The sequence below is a fragment of the Phyllopteryx taeniolatus genome, chromosome 17 (assembly GCF_024500385.1).
Source record: "Phyllopteryx taeniolatus isolate TA_2022b chromosome 17, UOR_Ptae_1.2, whole genome shotgun sequence".
NCBI lineage: Eukaryota > Metazoa > Chordata > Actinopteri > Syngnathiformes > Syngnathidae > Phyllopteryx > Phyllopteryx taeniolatus.
The window spans coordinates 9,485,071-9,507,890 of NC_084518.1; the positions used below are offsets into that span (position 1 = coordinate 9,485,071).

At 41.2% G+C, this 22,820-nt stretch overlaps 1 protein-coding gene and 1 long non-coding RNA gene across 3 annotated transcripts in view; one reads left to right on the top strand and one right to left on the bottom strand.

The window, feature by feature from the left end:
• Nucleotides 1-15,901, bottom strand: zgc:163098 (uncharacterized protein LOC100037380 homolog). 2 transcript variants are annotated; one of them, XM_061751086.1, is made up of 24 exons: nucleotides 15,750-15,901; nucleotides 13,337-13,420; nucleotides 13,124-13,235; nucleotides 12,763-12,872; nucleotides 12,600-12,667; nucleotides 12,407-12,507; nucleotides 12,029-12,093; nucleotides 11,787-11,952; nucleotides 11,508-11,707; nucleotides 7,206-7,249; nucleotides 5,721-5,825; nucleotides 5,574-5,640; nucleotides 4,981-5,150; nucleotides 4,499-4,661; nucleotides 3,685-3,764; nucleotides 3,490-3,577; nucleotides 3,285-3,413; nucleotides 3,021-3,210; nucleotides 2,854-2,934; nucleotides 2,726-2,789; nucleotides 2,478-2,625; nucleotides 814-924; nucleotides 409-581; nucleotides 1-311 (listed from the first exon to the last, which is right to left on the bottom strand). In XM_061751086.1, exons 2-24 carry the CDS (start codon nucleotides 13,412-13,414, stop codon nucleotides 206-208), a joined length of 2,619 nt encoding a protein of 872 aa, XP_061607070.1. In that variant the 5' UTR covers nucleotides 13,415-13,420; nucleotides 15,750-15,901; the 3' UTR covers nucleotides 1-205. The 2 variants fall into 2 exon arrangements, with proteins under 2 accessions (XP_061607070.1, XP_061607071.1); XM_061751087.1 differs by lacking the exon at nucleotides 15,750-15,901 and adding an exon at nucleotides 15,627-15,674.
• Nucleotides 15,721-22,820, top strand: part of LOC133466910 (uncharacterized) — a 24,514-nt gene continuing 17,414 nt past the window's right edge. The window contains exon 1 of the long non-coding RNA XR_009785071.1: nucleotides 15,721-15,848. This is a non-coding gene — a long non-coding RNA (uncharacterized LOC133466910). The remainder of the gene's footprint in view (nucleotides 15,849-22,820) is intronic.

The following is a 22,820-nucleotide window of genomic DNA, read 5'->3' on the forward strand; positions in this document are numbered from 1 at the left end:
TGCATATAATCACAGAGTGATTTAATGTTTGCGCATTGTACATTTCAAATTATTTTGTAAACAAACATGAAAGAAAAATATAATTAGTGTCCAAATATGTTACAAAAGAGAGCAGAATCTTGCGGGGGTATTTGTTTGGGACCAAGACAATGGAGCGCCTTGAGTGGTGGACCCTGGCTAGCCATTGCAGGCCTGGAGGTGAGAGTCAATGTTTACTCTTCTTTGTCTTCTTGTGGGAGCGATGTGGGGACTGTGACCGGGACCTCCGCTCTGGAGATGGAGATCGGGACCGTTTGGACTGTCTGGGACACCTTGTGGGGGTGGGGGGGAGAGAGACAGGATCACTTTGAGAATATAACTCATGATTGGTATATTCTTTCCACAATACAAACGTCACGTGGCACTTGCTTTAAAGGGGAGATGCTATTTGATTTTCGGTTGCGCTTGTCAGAATCACGACTCCGTTGTCTGTCTCCATCTTCGCTTTTTTTGCTCTTCTTTTTGTCCTTTCTGTCCTCCGTTGGCCTTTCTTTTGATTTGGATGTCGATCGCTCAGGCTTATCGTCATCATTTTCAAATTCCTAAAGTAGAACATTAAAACACACACACTTTTGTTAGCAAGCAGGTTCTTTATGTCCAGTGTGTTCATTATGAAACATTCACAGACCCACTGAGCTACATTCTTGTGCTCCTCTAATTGTACTCATCTGTACCTTAGTCAGTGTTGCTAATACAAAATTTGTCATTAAAGAAATATTTATCTTACTGAGCAGTTGTTTTTCTTTCTCAAGAGTGCTCTCGTGTTTCAAATACCTTCTGCAGCAGTTTGTTCCTGTAATGCTCCACCTGCTGTTGGATGCTCATGTCAGACTTCCTCTGCCTCTTGCCACTTTCCAGCTCATCTTGGAACTTCATAACCTTCAACTGAGTTACAGAGGTTATGTTAAAACCAGTTTACTCTTATGTAGGTGGAAGATAATTTTGACTTTCAATAGAGAAATTTAATCAGTTGTTCAAATGATGAACAAGTGATTATTTGTTACTTGTCTTTTTGAATGCAACACAGAAAACGCCTGATTCATAGTTATATTTTTAGGCTCAGTCCCAAAATCGGTCAGGTTTATGTGACCCGGAATTTTTAGTAGTTAGCAATGGTAAAGAAGCGCTAGCCCAGGGTCGGCAACTTAAAATACTCAAACTAGAGCCCTTTGGATCACTTCCCATAGAGAGAGGGAAAAAATAAAAAGTGGGAGCCACATAACCCTTTTGACATCTAGGGTGAGTATATGAATTACATTTGAAAAGAAAAACAAATTTCAATTAAATACTATTTATTTTCCAAAAATCACAGAGAGCCACAGCAGAAGGATTGAACATTGAATATTTAACATGCGGCTCGGGAGCCATGGGTTGGAGACCTCTGCACTAGGCTGGTAGCCGCCACAATCAGTCCAGATCGTGACCAGCTGCCTTTAAATAATCCATCAGCCACATCATATCAAGGGCAAATGTGTTTGAAGCATTACTGTTGCCAGCTTCGCACTTTATCTGACACAGATAATACTTTCACCATTGTCTGTCCGATCATGTCCACACTGAATTAATCGTGAGGAACCGTTTGTCCCCATAAATGCATAAGGCGCCATCTGGTGGAATCTTGGTGTTAATTTTATATTCAGTCATAGTTTTATTTCAGTTGGGCCCTTTTTTTTGGGTGGTCCTTGAATATACCTAATCTACTGCAAAACAGTAACTGAAAGTATGTTTACGTTTCACTCCCGATGCAGCAACTGATTGGCAGTGTAGTCCTTTTGCCATTACAATTCACCTGTATTCCCTAACATTTGTGGTTGAAAGTCAAAAGGTGAATTTATAACTTAATAACATTTGTATAAAGTGCTCGTGCGCACATTTGTTTACCCGTGTGTGATGTCAAATTGGTTTATGCTAGCCTGTTGTTCAGGCTAGTATGCTGGGCAATACTAATGATGAGCCTCATGTGAAGGTGGTTAGTGTGTGTTGAATATTTTAATTACTGAATATATATTTTTTTATGTAACAAAGGGTCATGATTGTGTATATACTAGATGCATGGTGTTAAGCTTTAAGAACCTGTGTTTTAAGTGGCACCATCTTGTGGCATCTGTATGCAATTGCAAACCCCTATTGGGGTGGAGTGTCAATCACTACTGTACAGCTGACTTATTTAGGTGGCTAACAAGCTAAAGTATCTTTAGTGATGCTCATTATCAAACTTCAGGGTCTTGTAAACATGACCAATTAAATATTAAACTTCAGCTAACTAGCCCATTTTGCAATTTCAGATTTTTCATATAAAGCTAACATTGGATTATGAAAAATCTGAGTTAGAAAAGTAATAAGATGAGCAGTTTTTCATTTTTGATTGTCAACTGAAAATGGAAAGAAATGATACACAGATTGATTGGCTAATGACAATTTCAGAAAGATTCACTTACTTCCAGCTCCCTCAGCTTTTTTCTTTGGGTTTCAGACATTTGAAAACTTCTGAGTGAGCTCTGGAAATGTGAGTTGTCATGTTTGGGGGAACTGCTAGAGTCATCACTGCTGTCACTCTCTGTGTTGCCTCCATCCAGTGAGTTGACACTGTTCATGATAGAAGAAAGAACCGTGTCGACGCTGACTGCTTTTGAAATGTGTCGACAGACTGAAGATAAAGCAAAACAATGACAGAGGAGGACCTTACCTTACATTCACTTTATTGTCATTGTCCCTGCTTGACGCAGTGCTCCACTTGGACGCCGGCAAGGCTGAAAGAGAAAGGAGAAATGTTACAATCCGTGCTCTGTAGAGGAGATTTGTGAGCTGTGTTACCTTGCGAGAAAGTCCCCTCATCAGCTGTCTTCTCCCACTTGGACAAAGGTCCTCTGGAGAGAGCCACCTTGGTGTCATCCACTGAAGACAAAGGGGAGCTTGGTCAGGACACTGACACGCTTGGAGTCACACACCATGCATACATAACAGCCCAGTTTTCTACTCACGTGGCATTCCGTCAATGTCATCGATGGCACTTCCCAAGGGAACGCCGTCTATGTCGTCAACAGGAATGCCGTCCAGAGGGTCCCAGCCCATGGGGCAGCCGTCAAGGTCATCCGCTGGCCCTTTGCACAAAGGCACCCCGTCTATAAGAGCACCGGCCATTGGTGCGCCATCAAGTTTAAAGGCAGGTTCCTAAAAGAAGAGCATTAAGTCATTTGCATACTGCATACATGTCCGATGAAAGGAAGAGCACACTTGCCACTCACTTCTACCACTTCTGTCAACTCCTCTCCAGCTTTGGCAAAGCCCAGGAAGATGTTTTGAAGGTGGATAAGATAAGGCTGCGGATATATGGCCCAGTCCTCCCAAGCTCGAAAACAACTTGTGACCTTTTGCTATAGGAGGCAAAGTAATAATGTTTTGATTTTTTCTTAGTAAAATATGGTCATCTGTGAAGACATTGTTTGTTACCTTAAACTGTTCAGCTTGCAGTCTCGCTTGTATGTTTTTGTACGCTTCATGAAGCACTCCAAATATCTGTGATAGCTTTGGTTCGAAACTAAAAATAAATCATCAAAATAATAGTTATAAAAATAACTAATATTAAATAACAGAAAACAACAATAAGTAGACCATAAAAGAATGAATAAAAGGCACATCTCTTACTGTTTCCGATAATATGATGCCCCAGCTACTTTGGCACTGGAGTTGTACAAAATGTCTGATACGAGGTACAAGCTGGCGATCTACTGGAGCAAAAGTAGAGAGGTTAACAGTTGTTGACAGGAAATCATGCTAAAAATACCATGTACAGTGTTCCCCCACTATATGACAGTTAATCACATCCTCGCTATATTGAAAACTTTTAAATGATCGTTTATTATGGCTTTTACAGGCAAGTCCAAATTTAGAGTCCTCAAGTAAATGCCAATAATATCCTAGTTTTCCAAAGAGCAGAGAGAATACTGTATATCCCTTTGAGTGTTGTTGTATCCTCTTTGTGTGTTGCTACTCCGTGTCTGTTAATATAGCAGCTGTTTGAAGGTTTATAATTACCATGATGCTAATTTCCATTAGCCGATCTATGGTGTTCCTCATTATATGTTAGCATTCGGCTAGCAGAGTTTTATTTGACGAAAATTCTGTTTTTGTTCAACATTTTGATGTTTAAATATACCATCTTTAATTATCTGTTGTTTTACGCGTCAGTTTTTCAATAAACTTCAACTGGGAGTGACAAACAGCTTGCAGCAAGCATGTTTTGCCTCTTTGGAAAACTGTGCGTGCAAGAGAATGAGAGCGTGAGAACAGTAACGTATACTTTTAAATGTGGGCTTTCAAGTTTGTTGAAAACGTGTAGGAGGGGTCAAACTGTTTAAAAAAAAAAAAAAAAAAGCTTTTTTTTAATATAGTCTCTCTAAACTGGGGTTCACTGTATTATGTACGTCTTTAAAATAAAAATAACGGAGAAAAAAATTGCCTTCTTCTGAAGGGAGGTCCGAGGCGAGGCGAATGACTCAGTGACGTGTCCCACGACTTCCTCCGCTGCGTCTGCTCGTTCAAGACAGAAGAGCATGGCATCGGCGATGTCTCCTCTGCTGGGAGTGAGCTCTTGAAGCAGCTCCTCCAGCCTCTGCTTGTGCCTGAGTGCGTGGTTTGATTTTTAAGAGAAAAATAAATGTCACTTAAGGCTGGACGATTAATCAATTTTATATAACAATACGAATGTATTTGTCAGGAATATTTATTTTAATAAATTTTATTTTTTTTCAGCTTCCATAGTTCAAAGGGTGTCCCGCATATACAAAAAAAAAATCGTTTTTAAAATCGGAAATGTTATTTTTGTGAGAAAAAAAAACAAAAAACATGAGACTTCATTCTAAGACCCTATCGCCGAGTCCTGACATACCTCTTTACAAGTTTGCAGGGCTAAATTTCACTACACCTGCTTGGCATACTCACTCGGTTCTGAGCTGTCCCTTCTTCACCTCCTCCTCGGGAGAAGCGACCTCCTCCCCTACTTCCTCTTCCTCATCCCAGTCTATGTAGCTGTTGAGGACAGGGGGCCTCCAAAGGGAGCCTCCGCGGAACATACGGAAATCTGTGGTCCTCCATTTGGTCAGGGACTCTCCCTGAGGAAGTGAAGGTGAAATACACTCACACATTTAGGGATTCATGTTAATGGAGAAAGCATTGATACTATCAAAATTGCTTTTATAAAAAAAAAAAAAAACGGCCCTAACCGTACACCTGATGCACATTCTATCCATTCGTTTTCTATAGTCCTTAACTCATTAGCGTTGCAGGTGGGCTTGAGCCTATCCCAGCTGAATTTAGGTGAGAGTTGCTACATATAAACAACCACTGAAATTCAGATCTATGGACAATTTAGAGTCTTCAATGGACCTAACATGTATACATTTTGGAATGTGGGTGGAAGAATATATAATTACAATCAACTCTCAGTATGATTCAGTACAGTTTTATAGCAAATTACATCCACAATACCTTAACATATTTACAGGAAGTGAGTGATATCAAATATACATAAATACCTGGAGGATGGAGAATAGTTTCCAGCGATAGTAAACGTGGTTTTGACTCTTGTTGTCAAAAAGGAAGCTGAGCCAAAAAATAAAAAATAAAATGATCGGTACCTCACAGGCTTAACTGTTTCAACAAACATACAGCATTATTTGTACCTGTACTCTGAGTTGTTTTTTTCTTTGTTCATTATCATGGCTTCAAACAAAGGACCTTCACGCACCACAAACTCTATCATTCGATGGATGAGGAATAATAAATTTCTGTGGGGTGGAGAAACAGAAAGTAATTTATTTACGTCAAACCTTCAATGTTCTCTCTGTCTCAGTTCCGGTAGGGAGGGAAGATCTCTTAATACCTCTTTACACTGAGTCAGTGACCCGTGCAAACTGCAGGCTGGCTCTTTGCTCTAGTCTAATGGCATCGGTCCTTGTCAAAGCATTTACTGTTTGAAAATGTGGAGCGAAAATATTTGCCTGTCTAAAAAAAGGGTACCCCGTTTCACTAAAGTGCACGGTCACTTCTCTCTACAACACGTGGGACACACTCGGATAATTTATTTCTGGCTCAGTTAAAGAGGTAAAAATAATCCCCCAGCAACAAACAGCATTAGACATTCATTCGGATTTGCCTATTCAACATTCAATGACTAGTTTCGACTAGTACTAAGGATCTTTATCTTGTCTCTAGTGAATAAAAACAATATTTAATTTGCCATATGATGCTTTGCAAAAAAGTCCATAAGGGCTCAGCAAAAGCGCCCTTAGACGTGACATAAGGTTAAGACTCACTGTAGCAAACAAAAGCATATTTATATGAGTGTATAAGAGATTATGTGTCCGGAGAGTGTATAACCTAGCTAGAGTCATGATTTTATCCCAAAATACTTAATATTCAGGTGCACATCTTATGTCATGGCTTGGACTAAATTCCTTAATTCTTTCTTACAAAGATATTTTTGACATTTTTAAGGCACTGATTTGTAGGGCTTGTTTTGCTATGTTTGACTGCTTTCTTGCTGTAGTGGTAATGCATTGGTAATGTCTTCATCTATTATTACTTGAGTGGCACTCCTTTGTCAGGACATACGATTTTAAAAAAGGTGAGAAAATACAAATACTTTACTTTCTCATACAGTGGCCAAGGGTGTTTATTTACCACCTGTCTATTAAGGGTATGGCTTTTTTTTATGAGGGAAGCCTTTATTTGCACTCATGCATGCTTTCTTAAAATTTCCAGACAGTACTTTATGCCATGTCTGCCCTGCTGGTGATATGTGTTGTTTATCACAACACATGGTGGTATCAGTCATAGTCAATGATCACCTGTTTTTTCCTTGAGGTGAAAAAGGAGGCCTATTTGATATGTGGCATTTATAGTCCTATATTTGTTCAAGTAGACTACGCACTCAGTGATTAATCAGAGCATGGATTTTTCTTAAGCGTGAAGACCACTAGTTGATGAACTATCAAGAAAAACTATACTTAAATTAGAGGCGATGTGACATGATTAAGTTATAATTAAGTTATGTTGTTTTTTTTATTGTCAAAGTTTGATCTTAATGAAAATGTTAGAGCACCTGCCTCTGTCCTATCACTTGTGTTCTAACAGCTGGTCAGTCGTAGGAGGAAGAGTGTGTGTACCTTTCGGTCGGGATAACCACTTTGACTACGGCTTCGGACAGAGTCTGTTTGTGAAGTCAAACCAAATAGTGAAAATATGACAAATGTGAGTATTTGAACAGATGAAACACTGCAGGATACATACAGCATTGAAACGATGACATTCATACTGAGAGCAAGGGGAGTAGGGGGTAAGTGTGGCAAAGATTTTCTACTGCGTTACCTTACAATGAATGAAGGCTGAAGATAATTCTAACAGTTGATGTATGCTTCATCTTGGCCCTTGGTTATATAATGTAGTCAAAAAAATTTCAATGATATACTACGGTCTTCAATACACTGAGCTGACAAATATACAGTTTGGCCTCCAGAGCATATATCTATTGTATAAGAGGTCACACCTTTCACTACTTAATTATCCATCCATCCATCCATTTTCTGAGCCGCTTATCCTCACAAGGGTCGCGGGCGTGCTGGAGCCTATCCCAGGTATCTTCGGGCAGGAGGCGGGGTACACCCTGAACTGGTTGCCAGCCAATCGCAAGGCACACATAAACAAACAACCATTCACACTCACATTCACACCTAAGGGAAATTTAGAGTCTTCAATTAACCTACCATTCATGTTTTTGGGATGTGGGAGGAAACCGGAGTGCCCGGAGAAAACCCACGCAGGCACGGGGAGAACATGCAAACTCCACACAGGCGGGGACGGGATTTGAACCCCAGTCCTCAGAACTGTGAGGCAGACGCTCTAACCAGTCGGTCACCGTGCTACTTAATTACAACTTGTTAAATGTCAAAACTAGATGATGACAGTCCCCTTTCTAAAAGTGAGGCTTTATTTTTCAAGAAAAGTAACCTTCACTTATGTGTTGTTCTTTTACAAACTAACACTGATTCTGAATGGCCATCACATTAGGTACACCTGCAAAATCTACAAGCAGTTTTCCCAATTTTTATTGAGCCAAGGCACATATTTTACATTTCTAAAATGTCATGGCACACCACCCACATAAATGTCATTAAAAAGTCTATGCTAGTGTATACTGAAAAAAATATGATCTCATCTCAGTTAACTCACAAATTTACTCTGCGAATGCCACGACGTATTCTGTTATATGAATAGCAAGAGGCGGATACACTGGTTAATTATGTTCCTTCTGCCATCTAGTGGAATAGAATTTCATATCAATCTGCCTGTCAGTATAAATCGCTGGCATAGATAGATAAAGATACTTTATTTGCCATGAATAAATAAAATATTTGGGAACAATTACTGTAATTTCTCATGTATAATGCTCATTTCCCCCCCCCAAAAAATTGTCAAAAGTCAATAGTGCGCATTATACATAGATATAGGGGAAAATGGAAAAAAACTTCCACATTTTATACATGTATGCCACCATTTAGAGGTTATGAAAAAGCTGAACTCTTGCATTCCAATATGCCCTCGCCACCTAGAGGTTATGAGAAAGGTGTAGCCTACACTTTCAGTCCAATATGACAGGCATACGTACGACTGCATATATGTACAATTGTCCTCATCAGTTTACATACCCAGACAGAATTTGTGAAATGTGTTTTTTCCCCCAAATACAACTGATGACTGAACAACAACCATCATTAATTTCTTTATGGTTATGTTTTGTTTAATGATAATGCTTGACAGTTTAATTTGAATCCCATTAAAATAAAATTAAAAATGCATTTCACCTGGCCCTTCATGTTTTCTTTAAAGAATTGTACCCATCTTACAACCCCAATTCCAATGAAGTTGGAAGTTGTTCTTATTCGTTTAACACAACGTGTGTTAAACGAATAAGAACAGAATACAATGATTTGCAAATCATGTTCAACCTATATTTAACTGAATACACTACAAAGACAAGATATGTTATGTTCAAACTGATAAACTTTATTGTTTTTAGCAAATAATCATTAACTTTATAATAAGCATTAAATTTTATGGCTGCAACACGTTCCAAAAAAGCTGGGACAGGGTAATGTTTACCATTGTGTTACATCACCTTTTCTTTTAACATTCAATAAACGTTTGGGAACTGAGGACCCTAATTGGCGAAGCTTTGTATGTGGAATTATTTCCCATTCTTGCTTGATGTACAGCTTCAGCTGTTTTACAGTCCGGGGTCTCCGTTGTCGTATTTTATGTTTCATAATGCGGCACACATTTTCAATGGGAGACAGGTCTGGACTGCAGGCAGGCCAGTCTAGTACCCGCACTCTTTTACTACGAAGCCACGCTGTTGTAACACCTGCAGAATGTGGTTTAGCATTGTCTTGCTGAAATAACCAGAGGCGTCCATGAAAAAGACGTTGCTTGGATGGCAGCATATGTTTCTCCAAAACCTTTATGTACCTTTCAGCATTAATGGTGCCTTTGGCCCGGAGGACACGACCACAATTTCCAAGAACAATTTGAAATGTGGACTCGTCGAACCACAGAACACTTTTCCACTTTGCATCAGTCCATCTTAGATGAGCTCGGGCCCAGAGAAGCCGGCGGCGTTTCTGGGTGTTGTTGATAAATGGGGCTATAGCTTTGTATAGTAGAGTTTAAAGTTGCACTTATGGATGTAGCGCCGAACTGTGTTTACTGACATTGGTTTTCTGAAGTGTTCCTGAACCCATGTGGCGATATCCTTTACACATTGATGTCGGTTTTTGATGCAGTGCCGCCTCAGGGATCGAAGGTCACGGGCATTCAATGTTGGTTTTCGGCCTTGCCGCTTACATACAGTGATTTCTCCAGATTCTCTGAACCTTTTGAAGATATTATGGACCGTAGATGATGAAATCCCTAAATTCCTTGCAAATGTACTGTTAAATATATTTTAGAAGTTATCATTTATTTGCTTAGCTTGCATTAGTATTATGGACGATTTTAGATGTCTCGCCTTCAAAAAGATGACTCAGCATCATCCGATGGAAGGGCGCCTGGACCAAGGACGTGATCGGATGTGGTCGGGGACGTGACAGGTGTTGGTCCAATGTTTTGTGTTGTGTCTTATTGTTTAGAACATTATGTCTGGGAAAACCCCTCCTATTTTCAAATAAATGCAGGAGCGACGGGAGAGATTGGTTAGAGCGTGTTGAGAGACTGTGATCTGAACAATCTCCCATACGCCCTCCTCATGAGAAAAATAAACCAGTGTCTTCATTCCTTTTGTGTCTATTTTTTATAATGTTGGGGAAGATAAATCCAACATGTACGTTGAGGAACATTACCCTTAAACTGTTCGACTATTTTCTCACGCACTTGTTCACAAAGAGGTGAACCTCGCCCCATATTTGCTTGTGAATGACTGAGCAATCCAGCGAAGCTCCTTTTATACTCAATCATGGCACCCACCTGTTCCCAATTAGCCTGTTCACCTGTGGGATGTTCCAAACAAGTGTTTGATTAGCATTCCTCAACTTTCTCAGTCTTTTTTGCCACCTGTCCCAGCTTTTTTGGAACATGTTGCAGCCATAAAATTCTAAGTTCATGATTATTTGCTAAAAACAATAAAGTTTATCAGTTTGAACATTAAATATCTTGTCTTTGTAGTGTATTCAATTAAATATAGGTTGAACATGATTTGCAAATCATTGTATTCTGTTTTTATTTATGTTTAACACAACGTCCCAACTTCATTAGAATTGGGGTTGTACAAATTCTGCTTGGGTAATCAAACATATGAGCATAACTGCGTGTTTTCTCATTTACTAAATAAAAGTAGGGCTGTGAATTTCAAAATAAGAGCAAGTAAATAAAAAGATAGTATTACGTGTTCAAATAAAGTACTTAACTTCGAATAATTATTTGAAAAAAACTAACAAAACACATAATACTTCATGTTTTGATCATATGGGTAGAAGCAAAATCATGCATTGTAAAAATGCATTATACATAGGTAGAAGGGTTTTCCAGAATTTTGAGGTCAACTTTGGGGGTGGTATTATACATGGGTGTGGACTATACACGAGAAATTACAGTAAGTGAAATTGGATAATTATCCCGCAGCACAGTCGTTGGAAATCTCTAACAGAGTCAACACGAAATGTATAAAAATGTTTCTTTCCCTGTACAAAGATAATGATGCACAGTTTTGACTGACACTGTCAGACATTGTATAAACATATTGTTAAATTGATAACAACCTGAAAGTTTAAATCAACACCAAGTGCTTTGTAGATACTTTTTTTTTTTTTTTTTTTTAAACTGCTCGTGAAATGTGCAGGTGTACCCAATGAAGTGTCCAGTTGGCATACTGCTCTGATATCATGCGCATGCATAAAGCCAATAGAGCAAGACGTTACCTTGTGGAGATCTACTTGGGACAAGGCCAGGGGTTTGGTAAAGTCATTTCGAAAGCGATCCCTTGGCTGAGCATTGAAAGGAAGACCAGACTGGGGTGGCGGCGCAGCCCTCACCCCTGCTGGAGTGTACAGCGGCTGAGGTGGAATTCGAGCTGGTTTGCCCCATCCCAGCTTCATTTCAAACCCCATAATCACTTTACCTAGAACCCCCAAAAGAACCACCATTATCAGGCATTGTTATGAGAATAATGGAAGATAGGAGCATGTTTATAAAAGTACCATCAAGGGCTGCCAAAGCTCGCTCAGCATCTTTCCGTGTCATGAAAGCCACAAAGGCTCTGTTGGAAGTCCTGCAGCGCTCCTCGTCTGTGCGGGGCCACATTATCTTCACGCTGGCCAGAGGACCATACTTACCGAACTCTTTGCAAAGTATCTCCTCATTCATCTAAGAAACAACAGCTTGCTTTGTGTAAGCTGCAATGCTACAATGAGGTCAATACGTGGTCTACTGTGAGGCTTACCTTTGGACTTATGCAGCTGATGTATAAGTTAGTGGTGGTCGGCACTGTTGGGTCATCATAAAATGCTGTGGAACACAATGAGGTTTAGTGAGGCAGTGCTTATTTCAAATTGAAAAAAAATAATCAATCAAGGGTTGGACTACACTACTTAGTCTTCACCTCGTTGACTTTGGTTCAAAATTAGTTGTCCATCATGAACATCACGAGAGTCAAATGCAGGGACAGTTATGCAACATGACTGAGCAACTTTAAGGGTTCCCATACAGAACATATTAGGTACAGGACTAATCCCAGATTTTCTTGTGTTTTGACTTCTTGTAGGTGAAATGTCCAGCGTCCCAATGAGTTTGTCAATATAGTGTATGGTAGGTTTCTTACTTGGTCGTCCTAACAATGGTGATTCCAGAAGTCCGTATCCTCCTCCACCAGCTGGTTCATTTTGCTTTCTTTTGTGTCTTTCCTCACGCTCTTCTTGAATTCTATATATTTTTCAAAACAGACGTACAAGGATATTATTTAAAAGACAGAGTTTAAGCAAAACACTGCATGGGGAACTTGTGTGTAGACTCACAGCTTAAGTTCCTCTTTGAAGAGCTCTAGGTTACTCTTCTTCTTTCCTTCTGGCTTTCTTTTAAAAGCCTATGAATCAGAGGACCCATTGTACATGCCACTGATTTTTGGTTTTGAATAAATGCAACAGCTAAATTTGGATATTCACATGGTTACAGACTTACAGACTTTTTGCTCTCTGTAGATGATGCTTGTGGAACATCTTCAGATAGAGGAACAAACTTTGAGGGAGGTCGATAAAGCCTACTTTTGGTAACCTCTGCTGCTTCCTCATCTGCAAGAAGAAAAGTAGTCCTTAAACACTAACAATTAAGGCAGTTGAGCTTTAGTCCTCCTGCTAAATTTGCAGGTGACATTTAAATGATAGGGTTGTATTGATGAAGTTATTTGTATTCGAGATCTGCTCTGTAATGTATCGAAGAGCTCTTACTTTTTTTTTAGTATGCATGTCAAAAATCACACAGTATTTAGTATTTTCATATTCTAATAAAATTAGATCTGAGGGGTAGTGTAGCAAGTCCTGACCTTTTGTTGCATTCACGATGCCTCCGCGGACAAAGGTTTTCACTCCACTCTTCTGGCTGGGCTCAAATGACGCTAAAAATTCTTCAAAAACAACAGCTGCCTTTTCTTGCTCCTAGAATATCAATGCAATCATGCAATACAGTTTATAACAAAATTTTGTAAAACATTACCGTTTCAGTTGGAAGTCATTTTGAACAATTAGAATACCCTCACCTCTTTCTTTCGCACTTCTTTTGCCTTCCTTGTTAGTGTTTTAATTGGAGTGACAGTGTTTGCCTTTTTGTCAGCCATTTTTACCTGTAATAAGAGATTTTTTTTTTACACAAATTAGTCTTGAAAAATTTATTGCAATGACACCCACGGTAACCTAACACATCCTCTCTTTTTGCACAGATCAGCATGATCTAAAGTGAACAAAAAAGGTTAAAGGTAATTATTTATATATTGTAATCCCACAACCTCTATCCTTTAAAATGAACTGTTGCACCAATTTGGTATTCAAATTAGCAGTACTTGAAATCCTGTTACTGTTGCCCTGTATCCTTGCCTGTGTCCTGCCATGCATCCAAGCATGAATCATCCCGTGTAATTTGGCTTTCAACACTACTCGTACCCTTCCATGCAGCCTTGCCTGTACCCTTTGGTGTAAGCATACTTATATCCTGGCCTTTATCCTTCTATGTACCATTGACTAAGCACATTCATGCATCCTTATCTGCATCCTTTCATGAAACCTTGATTGCAGTCTGTCATGCATCTTTCCATCTATTTCATCTTTTATCATTGTCTGTATCCTTCTGCTAAGGTCAGGATGGTAGGGACCTAAGGCAGGGCCAGAGGAAATCAGGGTCCCGTCCCAACACAAAGGCTGGAGATCGTCACTTTGGACAATACCCTTTTCTGTGATTGGTCAGTCCTGGCAGGGCTGATGTCATGATAATCCAAGTCTGGATTTGTTGTTTAATCGTATGCTAATTGTCTAGCTGCATTTACTGATGTTCTCAACATGTGTGCTGGTAAGATTTGAACTGTGTCCAGTGACTTATCCTGTGCCTGCATTTGACTATGTGTAGGGGTTTCTGTGTTCACTTTTTTTTTTCCATCCGTGCGTGCTGCTAAGGTTTTAATTGGGACCGGGGGCTCCTCGTGGTGGCGGCACGGTGGACGACTGGTTAGAGCGTCAGCCTCACAGTTCTGAGGACCTGGGTTCAATCCCCGGCCCCACCTGTGTGGAGTTTGCATGTTCTCCCCGTGCCTGCGTGGGTTTTCTCCGGGCACTCCGGTTTCCTCCCACATCCCAAAAACATGCATTAATTGGAGACTCTAAATTGCCCATAGGTGTGACTGTGAGTGCGAATGGTTGTTTGTTTGTATGTGCCCTGCGATTGGCTGGCAACCAGTTCAGGGTGTACCCCGCCTCCTGCCCGATGATAGCTGGGATAGGCTCCAACACGCCCGCGACCCTAGTGCGGAGAAGCGGCTCAGAAAATGGATGGATGGATGGGCTCCTCGTGGTCCTTGACTCTTTCTACAACTTGACCTAATCCAATGTAGTCCCACACTCTTTAGGATGACGTCAACCTTGAGGCTACCACGTCTAATAACACTGAATCCCAGCTCCTTGGGGCTTGAGCATTTTTTAAGGCAGGCATAGAAAAGTAATAGTAACCCTTAGTAAAGACAGGTACAAATTTAAGTTAAATTACATAAAAGTCAAAAGACTAATATAAGGATAGGAAAAACAGTCACCATACTAGACTTATCTATTTATGCATCCTAGCTGTTATCCTTCCTTGCACCATTGCCAGTACCTTTTCATGCATACTTTCTTCTATCCTTTCATACATCCTTGCCTCTACCCTCCCATGCACAGTTGCATGTACAGTATCTTTCCATTTATCTCAGCTTTAAACATCACCTGTATCCTTCCATGCACCTTTACCCATACCCAGGCCTTTGCCGTTTCATGCAACCTTGTCTGTTAATCAGTCTTTTCCTTTATGAACGGCCATTTTCATGGGAATGCCACTATATAACAGACCGGTGGTACACCACCAAATGTGTACACAGTGTGGTTATTTTAATGTGAGACAGATGTGAAGTAAATTACAGGCGACGTTTGAGGAAAAACAAAACATTACAGCTGTTGTAGTACCTACAGAGCTAAATTATTATTGTGTAACGACAGAGCTAGCAACACACGTCGTTGCTGGTTTTAGACACAAAATAAAGATTGTCCGAGGTAATCGGGTAACAAACAAAGTCCACTTTTAGAACTAACACGATGATTTAAAAGGCCTGAATCTCCGAACCTCCTACCTACGCTTCACTTGCTAGCATCGCTATGCTAACATCAACATTTAGCTTCGCCGACTGTCGTCCACGGAGATGCAAGCTAACTCCGAAAGAAATAGACGTTTCTACCACCTGATATTCCCCCTGCAATTCTTCACAGACAAAAAAAAGCAGTTTAAAGTAACCAAGACAACAGCGCCTCACTCACACATCAGACCGCTACTCGTTAGCAACACCGAGCAAGCATCGACACACATTTAAAAATAAAAAAACAAAACACATTGCATGCACACGGGCGCTGCATAGCTTCCACCTTAAAAGTCCAACTTACAGTGTGTTTATTGTTACTGCTTCACCATTCTGGCAGCGACGATGGCGGATAATAACAACATGCTACCACATGGCGGAATACACAGACGACTGGAGTTTAGTGAGTAACCATCGAGGGCTCATCCATATTCAGGAGGGGGGGCATTTCACTCTTTGTTTTGCTCACTTGGGCCCACTTATCACTCTCAATATAGTCCCCAATGCAGTGTTTTACAACCTTTATTGCGTCAAGGCACATATTTTACATTACCAAAAAAAAATCTCACTGCATCCACCAAACCAATGTCACAAAATATCTAGTACTTAAATAATGATGGTCAACCCGACACAGATTAATTGTACCTTCTGCCATCCAGTGGAAGAGCATTTAATTGTTCTGCCTGTCACGCTACATCGCTGGCAAAGATAGATCAACAAAACTACATTATTTTTCGTAAATGTATCATAATTTCCAGAGCAATTAAGTGGAATTGGATAATTTCCTGCGCCACACGTGATGATCTCTCACGGTACACGAATATGACGCGCACAATGGTTGGGAATCACATTTCCATCCACCCATTGTTATATCGCTTGTTGTGTTCAGCGAAAGGCAGACGACACCCTCGACTGGTGACCAGTCAATCACAGGGAACATACATACTCTCAGTGAGTGTTGTACCTGAATGAGTCTGATGAACGAAAGTTCATGAACTAGTTCATATTTTGTGTGAACGTGAATTGAACTTAGGTCATTTCTGCTTGATGAACGTAATTGAGAACGTGCTCATTCTGGCGTCAAAGAAGGGTTTTCGAATGAAAGTTCATTTTCCTTCAACAGTGCCGGGTTTTGTTAGGGACTTCCAGGAAAAACTCGCCTGAACACACTATATAGGAGCCTTCATAACTCGGCGGATAAACGCTGTATTTGGCAACCGATTCAGTGCGTTCACGGCCTCAATTCACCGCAGGCAAGTCGCATCTGCGTGAGAACGCGGGGTGCGTTCATGGACACTGCATACATAGGAGCTAATATTGTCATCTGTGGTTCTTCTATAATATACAACATAGTTGTAAAAATTGATTAGGCCTACTAGGAAAACTATTTGTTTCCGAATGCTTTAGTTAAACCTCTGTAAGATCACACTGTCATAATAAAATATATTTTGTTTGTTGTATTTTGGATGGATGGATGGATGGATGGATGGATGGATGGAGAATATCCATCCATCCATTTACTGAGCCGCTTATTCTCACTAGGGTCGCGGGAGTGCTGGAGCCTATCCCAGCTATCTTCGGGCAGAAGGTGGGGTACACCCTGAACTGGTTGCCAGCCAATCGCAGGGCACATATAAACAAACAACCATTCGCACTCACATTCACACCTTTGGGCAATTTAGAGTCTTCAATTAACCTACCATGCATGTTTTTGGGATGTGGGAGGAAACCGGAGTGCCCGGAGAAAACCCACGCAGGCACGGGGAGAACATGGAAACGCCACACAGGTGGGGCCAGGGATTGAACCCCGATCCCCAGAACTGTGAGGCAGATGCTCTAACCAGTCAGTCACCGTGCCGCCAAAATTAGAATAGATAAAATTAAATGTTTTGTTAATATACATGGTGATTTAAAAGTAACTCCCTATTTTTAAGTGCTTGTAATTTATTTCTGAACTATAATTCTTACAAGAAATGAACATGAGAAGAAAGTGTATTGCATGGAGTTTTTTTTTTTTCATGGAACATACACACAAAAATTTAGAAAAATATTACAACATATGAATAAATTATAAGGATTTTAAAATAGGGAATTACTTTTCAATCACCCAGTAGTTAGTCAAAGCTGCAAGGAATGCAAAGTTATCGTTGTCCTTTCACCATCGTTCCTGTTAAACTGTGTTACATGTTTTTGTTTGCACATTAAGGACAAAAGTCCTGTTTTTGTTTTAATTCCTCATTTAAAAAAAGAGACCAATCAAGCAACAAGTTTTTCCTAATGTTTTTGAGAATGTTGGGTGAAAGCTGCAGCTGGCTACCAGTGTGGACTGAATAGATGGCAACAGTGGGACAATGAAATGCCAGTATTTTGAGGGGGATACCCCATCAGCAACATTGACAAAAAAAACAAATTATGAACTAGTTCATTTTTGGAATGGTGAACTTAGTTCAAAACGTTGCATTATGAACTATGAACTGAACTGAGAGTTTTGGAACAGTGAACTGAACTTTGAACTAGTTCACAAAGGAAATTAACATTCCCAACACTGATACTCTACAGTGACAGTCTAGACGACCATTCATACATACATTCACCCATGCTGCCTTTAACCAAGTCAGGCGAGTACTGTATACTGCTACATCTACATCATCATGCTGATCATGTACAGTAATTTAAACAGTTTTTACGTCCAGTATTTTTATAAAAAAATAATTATTACCTTTTTCTTTCTTTTCCTTTCGGCTTGTCCCTTTAGGGGTCGCCACAGCACGTCATCCTTTTCCATGTAAGCCTATATCCTGCATCCTCCTCTCGAACACCAACTGCTCATGTCTTCCCTCACGACATCCATCAACCTTCTCTTTGGTCTTCCTCGAGCCCTCTTGCCTGGCAGCTCCATCCTCATCATCCTTCTACCAATATAATCACTATTTCTCCTCTGGATGTGTCCAAACCATCGAAGTCTGCTCTCTCTAACTTTGTCTCCAAAACATAGAACCTTGGCTGTCCCTCTGATGAACTCATTTCTAATTTTATCCAACCTGGTAACTTCGAGAGTGAAACCTCAACATCTTAATTTCCGTCGCCTTCAGCTCTGCTTCCTGTTGTCTCTTCAGTGCCACTGTCTCTAATCCATACAACATGGCTGGCCTCACCACTGTTTTATAAACTTTTCCCTTCATCCTAGCAGAGACTCTTGTGACCACACTCACCATTCAGTCCTCCACCCTTGCTACAGCTCTCCCTGTAGCCTCACTCTTCCCCCACCAGCCCTCTCATTCATGCACATATATTCAGTCTTACTTCGGCTAATCTTCATTCCTCTGCTTTCCAGTGCATGCCTCCATCTTTCTAACTGTTCCTCCACCTGCTCCCTGCTTTCACTGCAGATCACAATGTCATCTGCAAACATCATGGTCCACGGGGATTCCAGTCTAACCTCATCTGTCAGCCTATCCATCACCACTGCAAACAGGAAGGGGCTCAGGGCTGATCCCTGATGCAGTCCCACCTCCACCTTAAATTCGTCTGTCACACCTACAGCACACCTCACTGCTGTTCTCCTGCCCTCGTACATGTCCTGTATTATTCAAACATACTTCTCTGCCACTCCAGACTTCCGCATGCAGTACCACAGTTCCTCTCTGGGTACTCTGTCATAGGCTTTCTCTAGATCTACAAAGACACCATGAAGCTCCTTCTGACCTTCTCTGTACTTTTCCATCAACATCCTCAAGGAAAATAATGCGTCTGTGGTACTCTTTCTAGGCATGAAACCATACTGTTGCTTGCAAATACTCACTTCTGTCCTGAGTCTAGCCTCCACTACTCTTTCCCATAACTTTATTGTGTGGCTCATCAACTTTATTCCTCTATAGTTCCCACAGCTCTGCACATCACCCTTGTTCTTAACAATGGGCACCAGCACACTTTTCCTCCATTCCTCAGGCATCTTCTCACACGCTAGAATTCTGTTGAACAAGCTGGTCAAAAACTCCACAGCCACCTCTCCTAGATGCTTCCATACCTCCATTGGAATGTCATCAGGACCAACTGCCTTTCCATTTTCCATCCTCTTTAATGCCTTTCTAACTTCCCCCTTACTAATCATTGCCACTTCCTGGTCCACCACACTTGCCTCGTCTACTCTCCCTTCTCTCTCATTTTCCTCATTCATCAACTCCTCGAAGTATTGTTTCCATCTACTAGCACACTACTGGCACCAGTCAACATATTTCCATCTCTATCCTTAATCACCCTAACCTGCTGCACATCCTTCCCATCTCTATCCCTCTGTCTGGCCAGCCTGTATAGATCTTTTTCTTGCCTCTTCTTGATGCCGTTTGCATCCTTTTTGCAAAGTCTACCACCATCTGTCCGTCCAAGTTCCTTTCCTGGATGCTGTACTTACCCATCACTTCTTCATCACCCCTATTTCCTTCACCAACATGTCTATTACAATCTGCTCCAATCACGACTCTCTCTCTGTCTGGGATGCTCAGAACTACTTCTAGCTCCTTCCAGAATTTCCCTTTCACCTCTAGGTCACATCGTACCTGTGGGAAATAGCCACTAATCACATTATACATAACACACTAAACTTCAAGTTTCAGCCTCATCACTCGATCTGATCGGTCTTTTCACCTCCAAGACATTCTTTGCCAACTCTTCTTTTAAAATAACCCCGACTCCATTTCTCTTCCCATCTACACCATGGTAAAATAATTTAAACCCTACCCCTAAACTTCAAGCCTTACTGCCTTTCCACCTGGTCTCCTGGACACACAATATAGCAACCTTTCTCCTAAACATCATGTCAACCAACTCCCGAGATTTTCCTGTCATAGTCCCAACATTCAAAGTCCCCACATTCAGTTCTTGGCTGTGTGCTTTCCTCTTCTCTTTCTGCCAACGAACCCGGTTTCCAACTCTTCTTCTTCTTCGACTTCGACCCACAGTAGCTGAATTTCCAACGGCACCCTGCTGGTTGAGGGCGCCGGTGGCGGACATTGTTAACCCGGGCCACGACCGATCCGGTATGGAATTCTTTGGATGAACGCTCATATTTGTTTGGCAAAGTTTTAAGCCGGATGCCCTTCCTGACGCAACCCTCTGCATTTATCTGGCCTACAGTTTGCACTGCCTTGTTCCCCCCCATAGGGCTGCATTAAAAATCATTATTACCTTCCTGGCAGTAATTATAAAATCATGATGATGATATTTGAATGCATCATATCATATGTGAAAGATAGTGTACATAAGTTATCAAATGAGCACACACACACACCTACTGACCTTACTGACCATGACTATATTAGGGCATGTTTTTGTACTTGTGTTTCATACTCTCATACCATGTAATGTAACCGCCCACCAAATGTTAATAAAAAGAGCTGCGCAAAGACAGGCACCTCAGAGGAGTTGGGAGAGATAAGCGCAGTGCTTGTTGTAGCTGCTTTCACTTTGCAAAGTTAGGTAATTGACTCAAGTTGTGATTCTTGCTTCTGTCTCCTTCCTTGGTGTGACCGTGCTATTTAAAATAACCCTGACAGAACTTGGTCCTTTGAGCAGGATGTCAACATATCTACGGTCCTCGGGGGTGTTGCTGACGGCAACTGAAGACTGTGCAGAGCCAGACAAAGTCCACTTTCCGTGGCCGGTTGTGTCAGCTTCCTCCCCGGGATCAGGGATTGACGGCAGTCCGAATTCAGCCACAATCAAGGAGGACAAACGAGGAGTCATGAATTGTGAGTGCAACCTTTGTTGTGTACACGCGTGGAACACCTGGGTTTGATTCCCATGCCAGAGGGGGGAGGAAGTCCCGGCCTCGACCCAAAACGAGGGTTTGTAGTCCCGCACGTACTTAAAAGTTGGGTTTTAGTCCCACACTTCATCAAAAAAGTGGGGTTTAAGTCCCGCACTTAATCAAAAACGTGGGGTACAGTGTCCCGTCCAATAGAAAATGTGGGGTACAGTCCCGCACGTAGTTAAAAAGGGTCCGCGGTACACTGGAAGGGTTGTGGGAAAGAGTGGGAGTTTGTGTCGTATGAAAAACCGAAGCAGCGGGCAGCCGGAAACCTGACGGTGTTAACGTAAGGCTGTAGTCTGTTGAAGTAGGTGGCTAGTGACAAGTCGTTGATATTTCTTGCAGTCAAAACGTGAATCTAAAACAAACAAGACCCACAAGGTTATGTTCGCTCCACTGAGAGATTTTCACTCTTTTTGCTGCACTGTTGTCATAGTTAATTATGGGAAAGTTGTTGCAAAAGCCAAGTTGGCAGGGAATTGGCTGGTGATGAAAAATACATGAAATAAAAACATGAAGCATCAGTAGAATATTTGCCTAGATGGAAAAAGAAACACCAAACTACCCATCCCAGGCACAACAGAACTGGTGAGAAAATTAAGAGAAGAAAGAGTTAAAACCACCAGTAATTAAAAAAAAGTTAAATTGAAATGGAAATTACTGTAGCCATTAAGTGGTTTACTGAAGCACAGAACAGAAAAAAAGGCCAAGCTGAGGCGAAACAAAGATTATTTGTGCGGAGGGAGGATGATGAGACTCAAGAACATTGCAGACAGAGAGAAGGAGGGAGTGCAGCATCAGCCCCACTCCCTCCCTCCTCTAAAGATAAGGAGATGTCACCTGCGTATCCAGGCTCCTTCCCACGTGTAGAGTATCAAAGCAGAACACCATCATTGTATCCACCGTTGCCAGCACAAACACGCAGTCAAACCGGTGGGGTGGGAATTTGGAGTAAAACAATGGGAGGATTGTTGAGTCCTGAAAGTGCATCAAAAGTAAGGGACTTGGCAGAAGGAGAAATGTACCCATTGATTGAAGTAGCGAATCCCGCGTATGACGGTGAAAATGGTTCAGAGAGAAGAACAATCCTGGTGTTTAGACGAAGGTCAATAGAGGAGTGTAACAAGGCTGTAGAAAGTCTGACTCCCTACAAAAGAGACGTAAAGGAATGGTGCCGCGACATGTTACAATTAGTTAACACGTATCATCTGAATGGTCCAGAGTTGCAACAAGCTTTATAAAGGGCTCTGACTATAGATTGGGGCAGGTTAAGAGGAAACTTCTCTCCAATGAGCGGCAATCCGCCAACAAGCTTTGATGACTTTATGAACCATGCTCGTCATGCAGAAAATGTGGCTAAAGAGAAAAAGAAAAACATAGAGACTTTTGGGGGAAATGAAGAGGAAGAGGATGTGAATTATAGAGGTAAAGCAAGAGGACGGAGTAGATATCGTGGACGTGGAAATGGACGGGGCTCCAGCACAGGCAGAGGAGGTGGCCATAACCCACAAAGGCGGAATAGTGAAGGCTGTTGGAACTGTGGTAAAGAAGGACATTGGGCACATGATT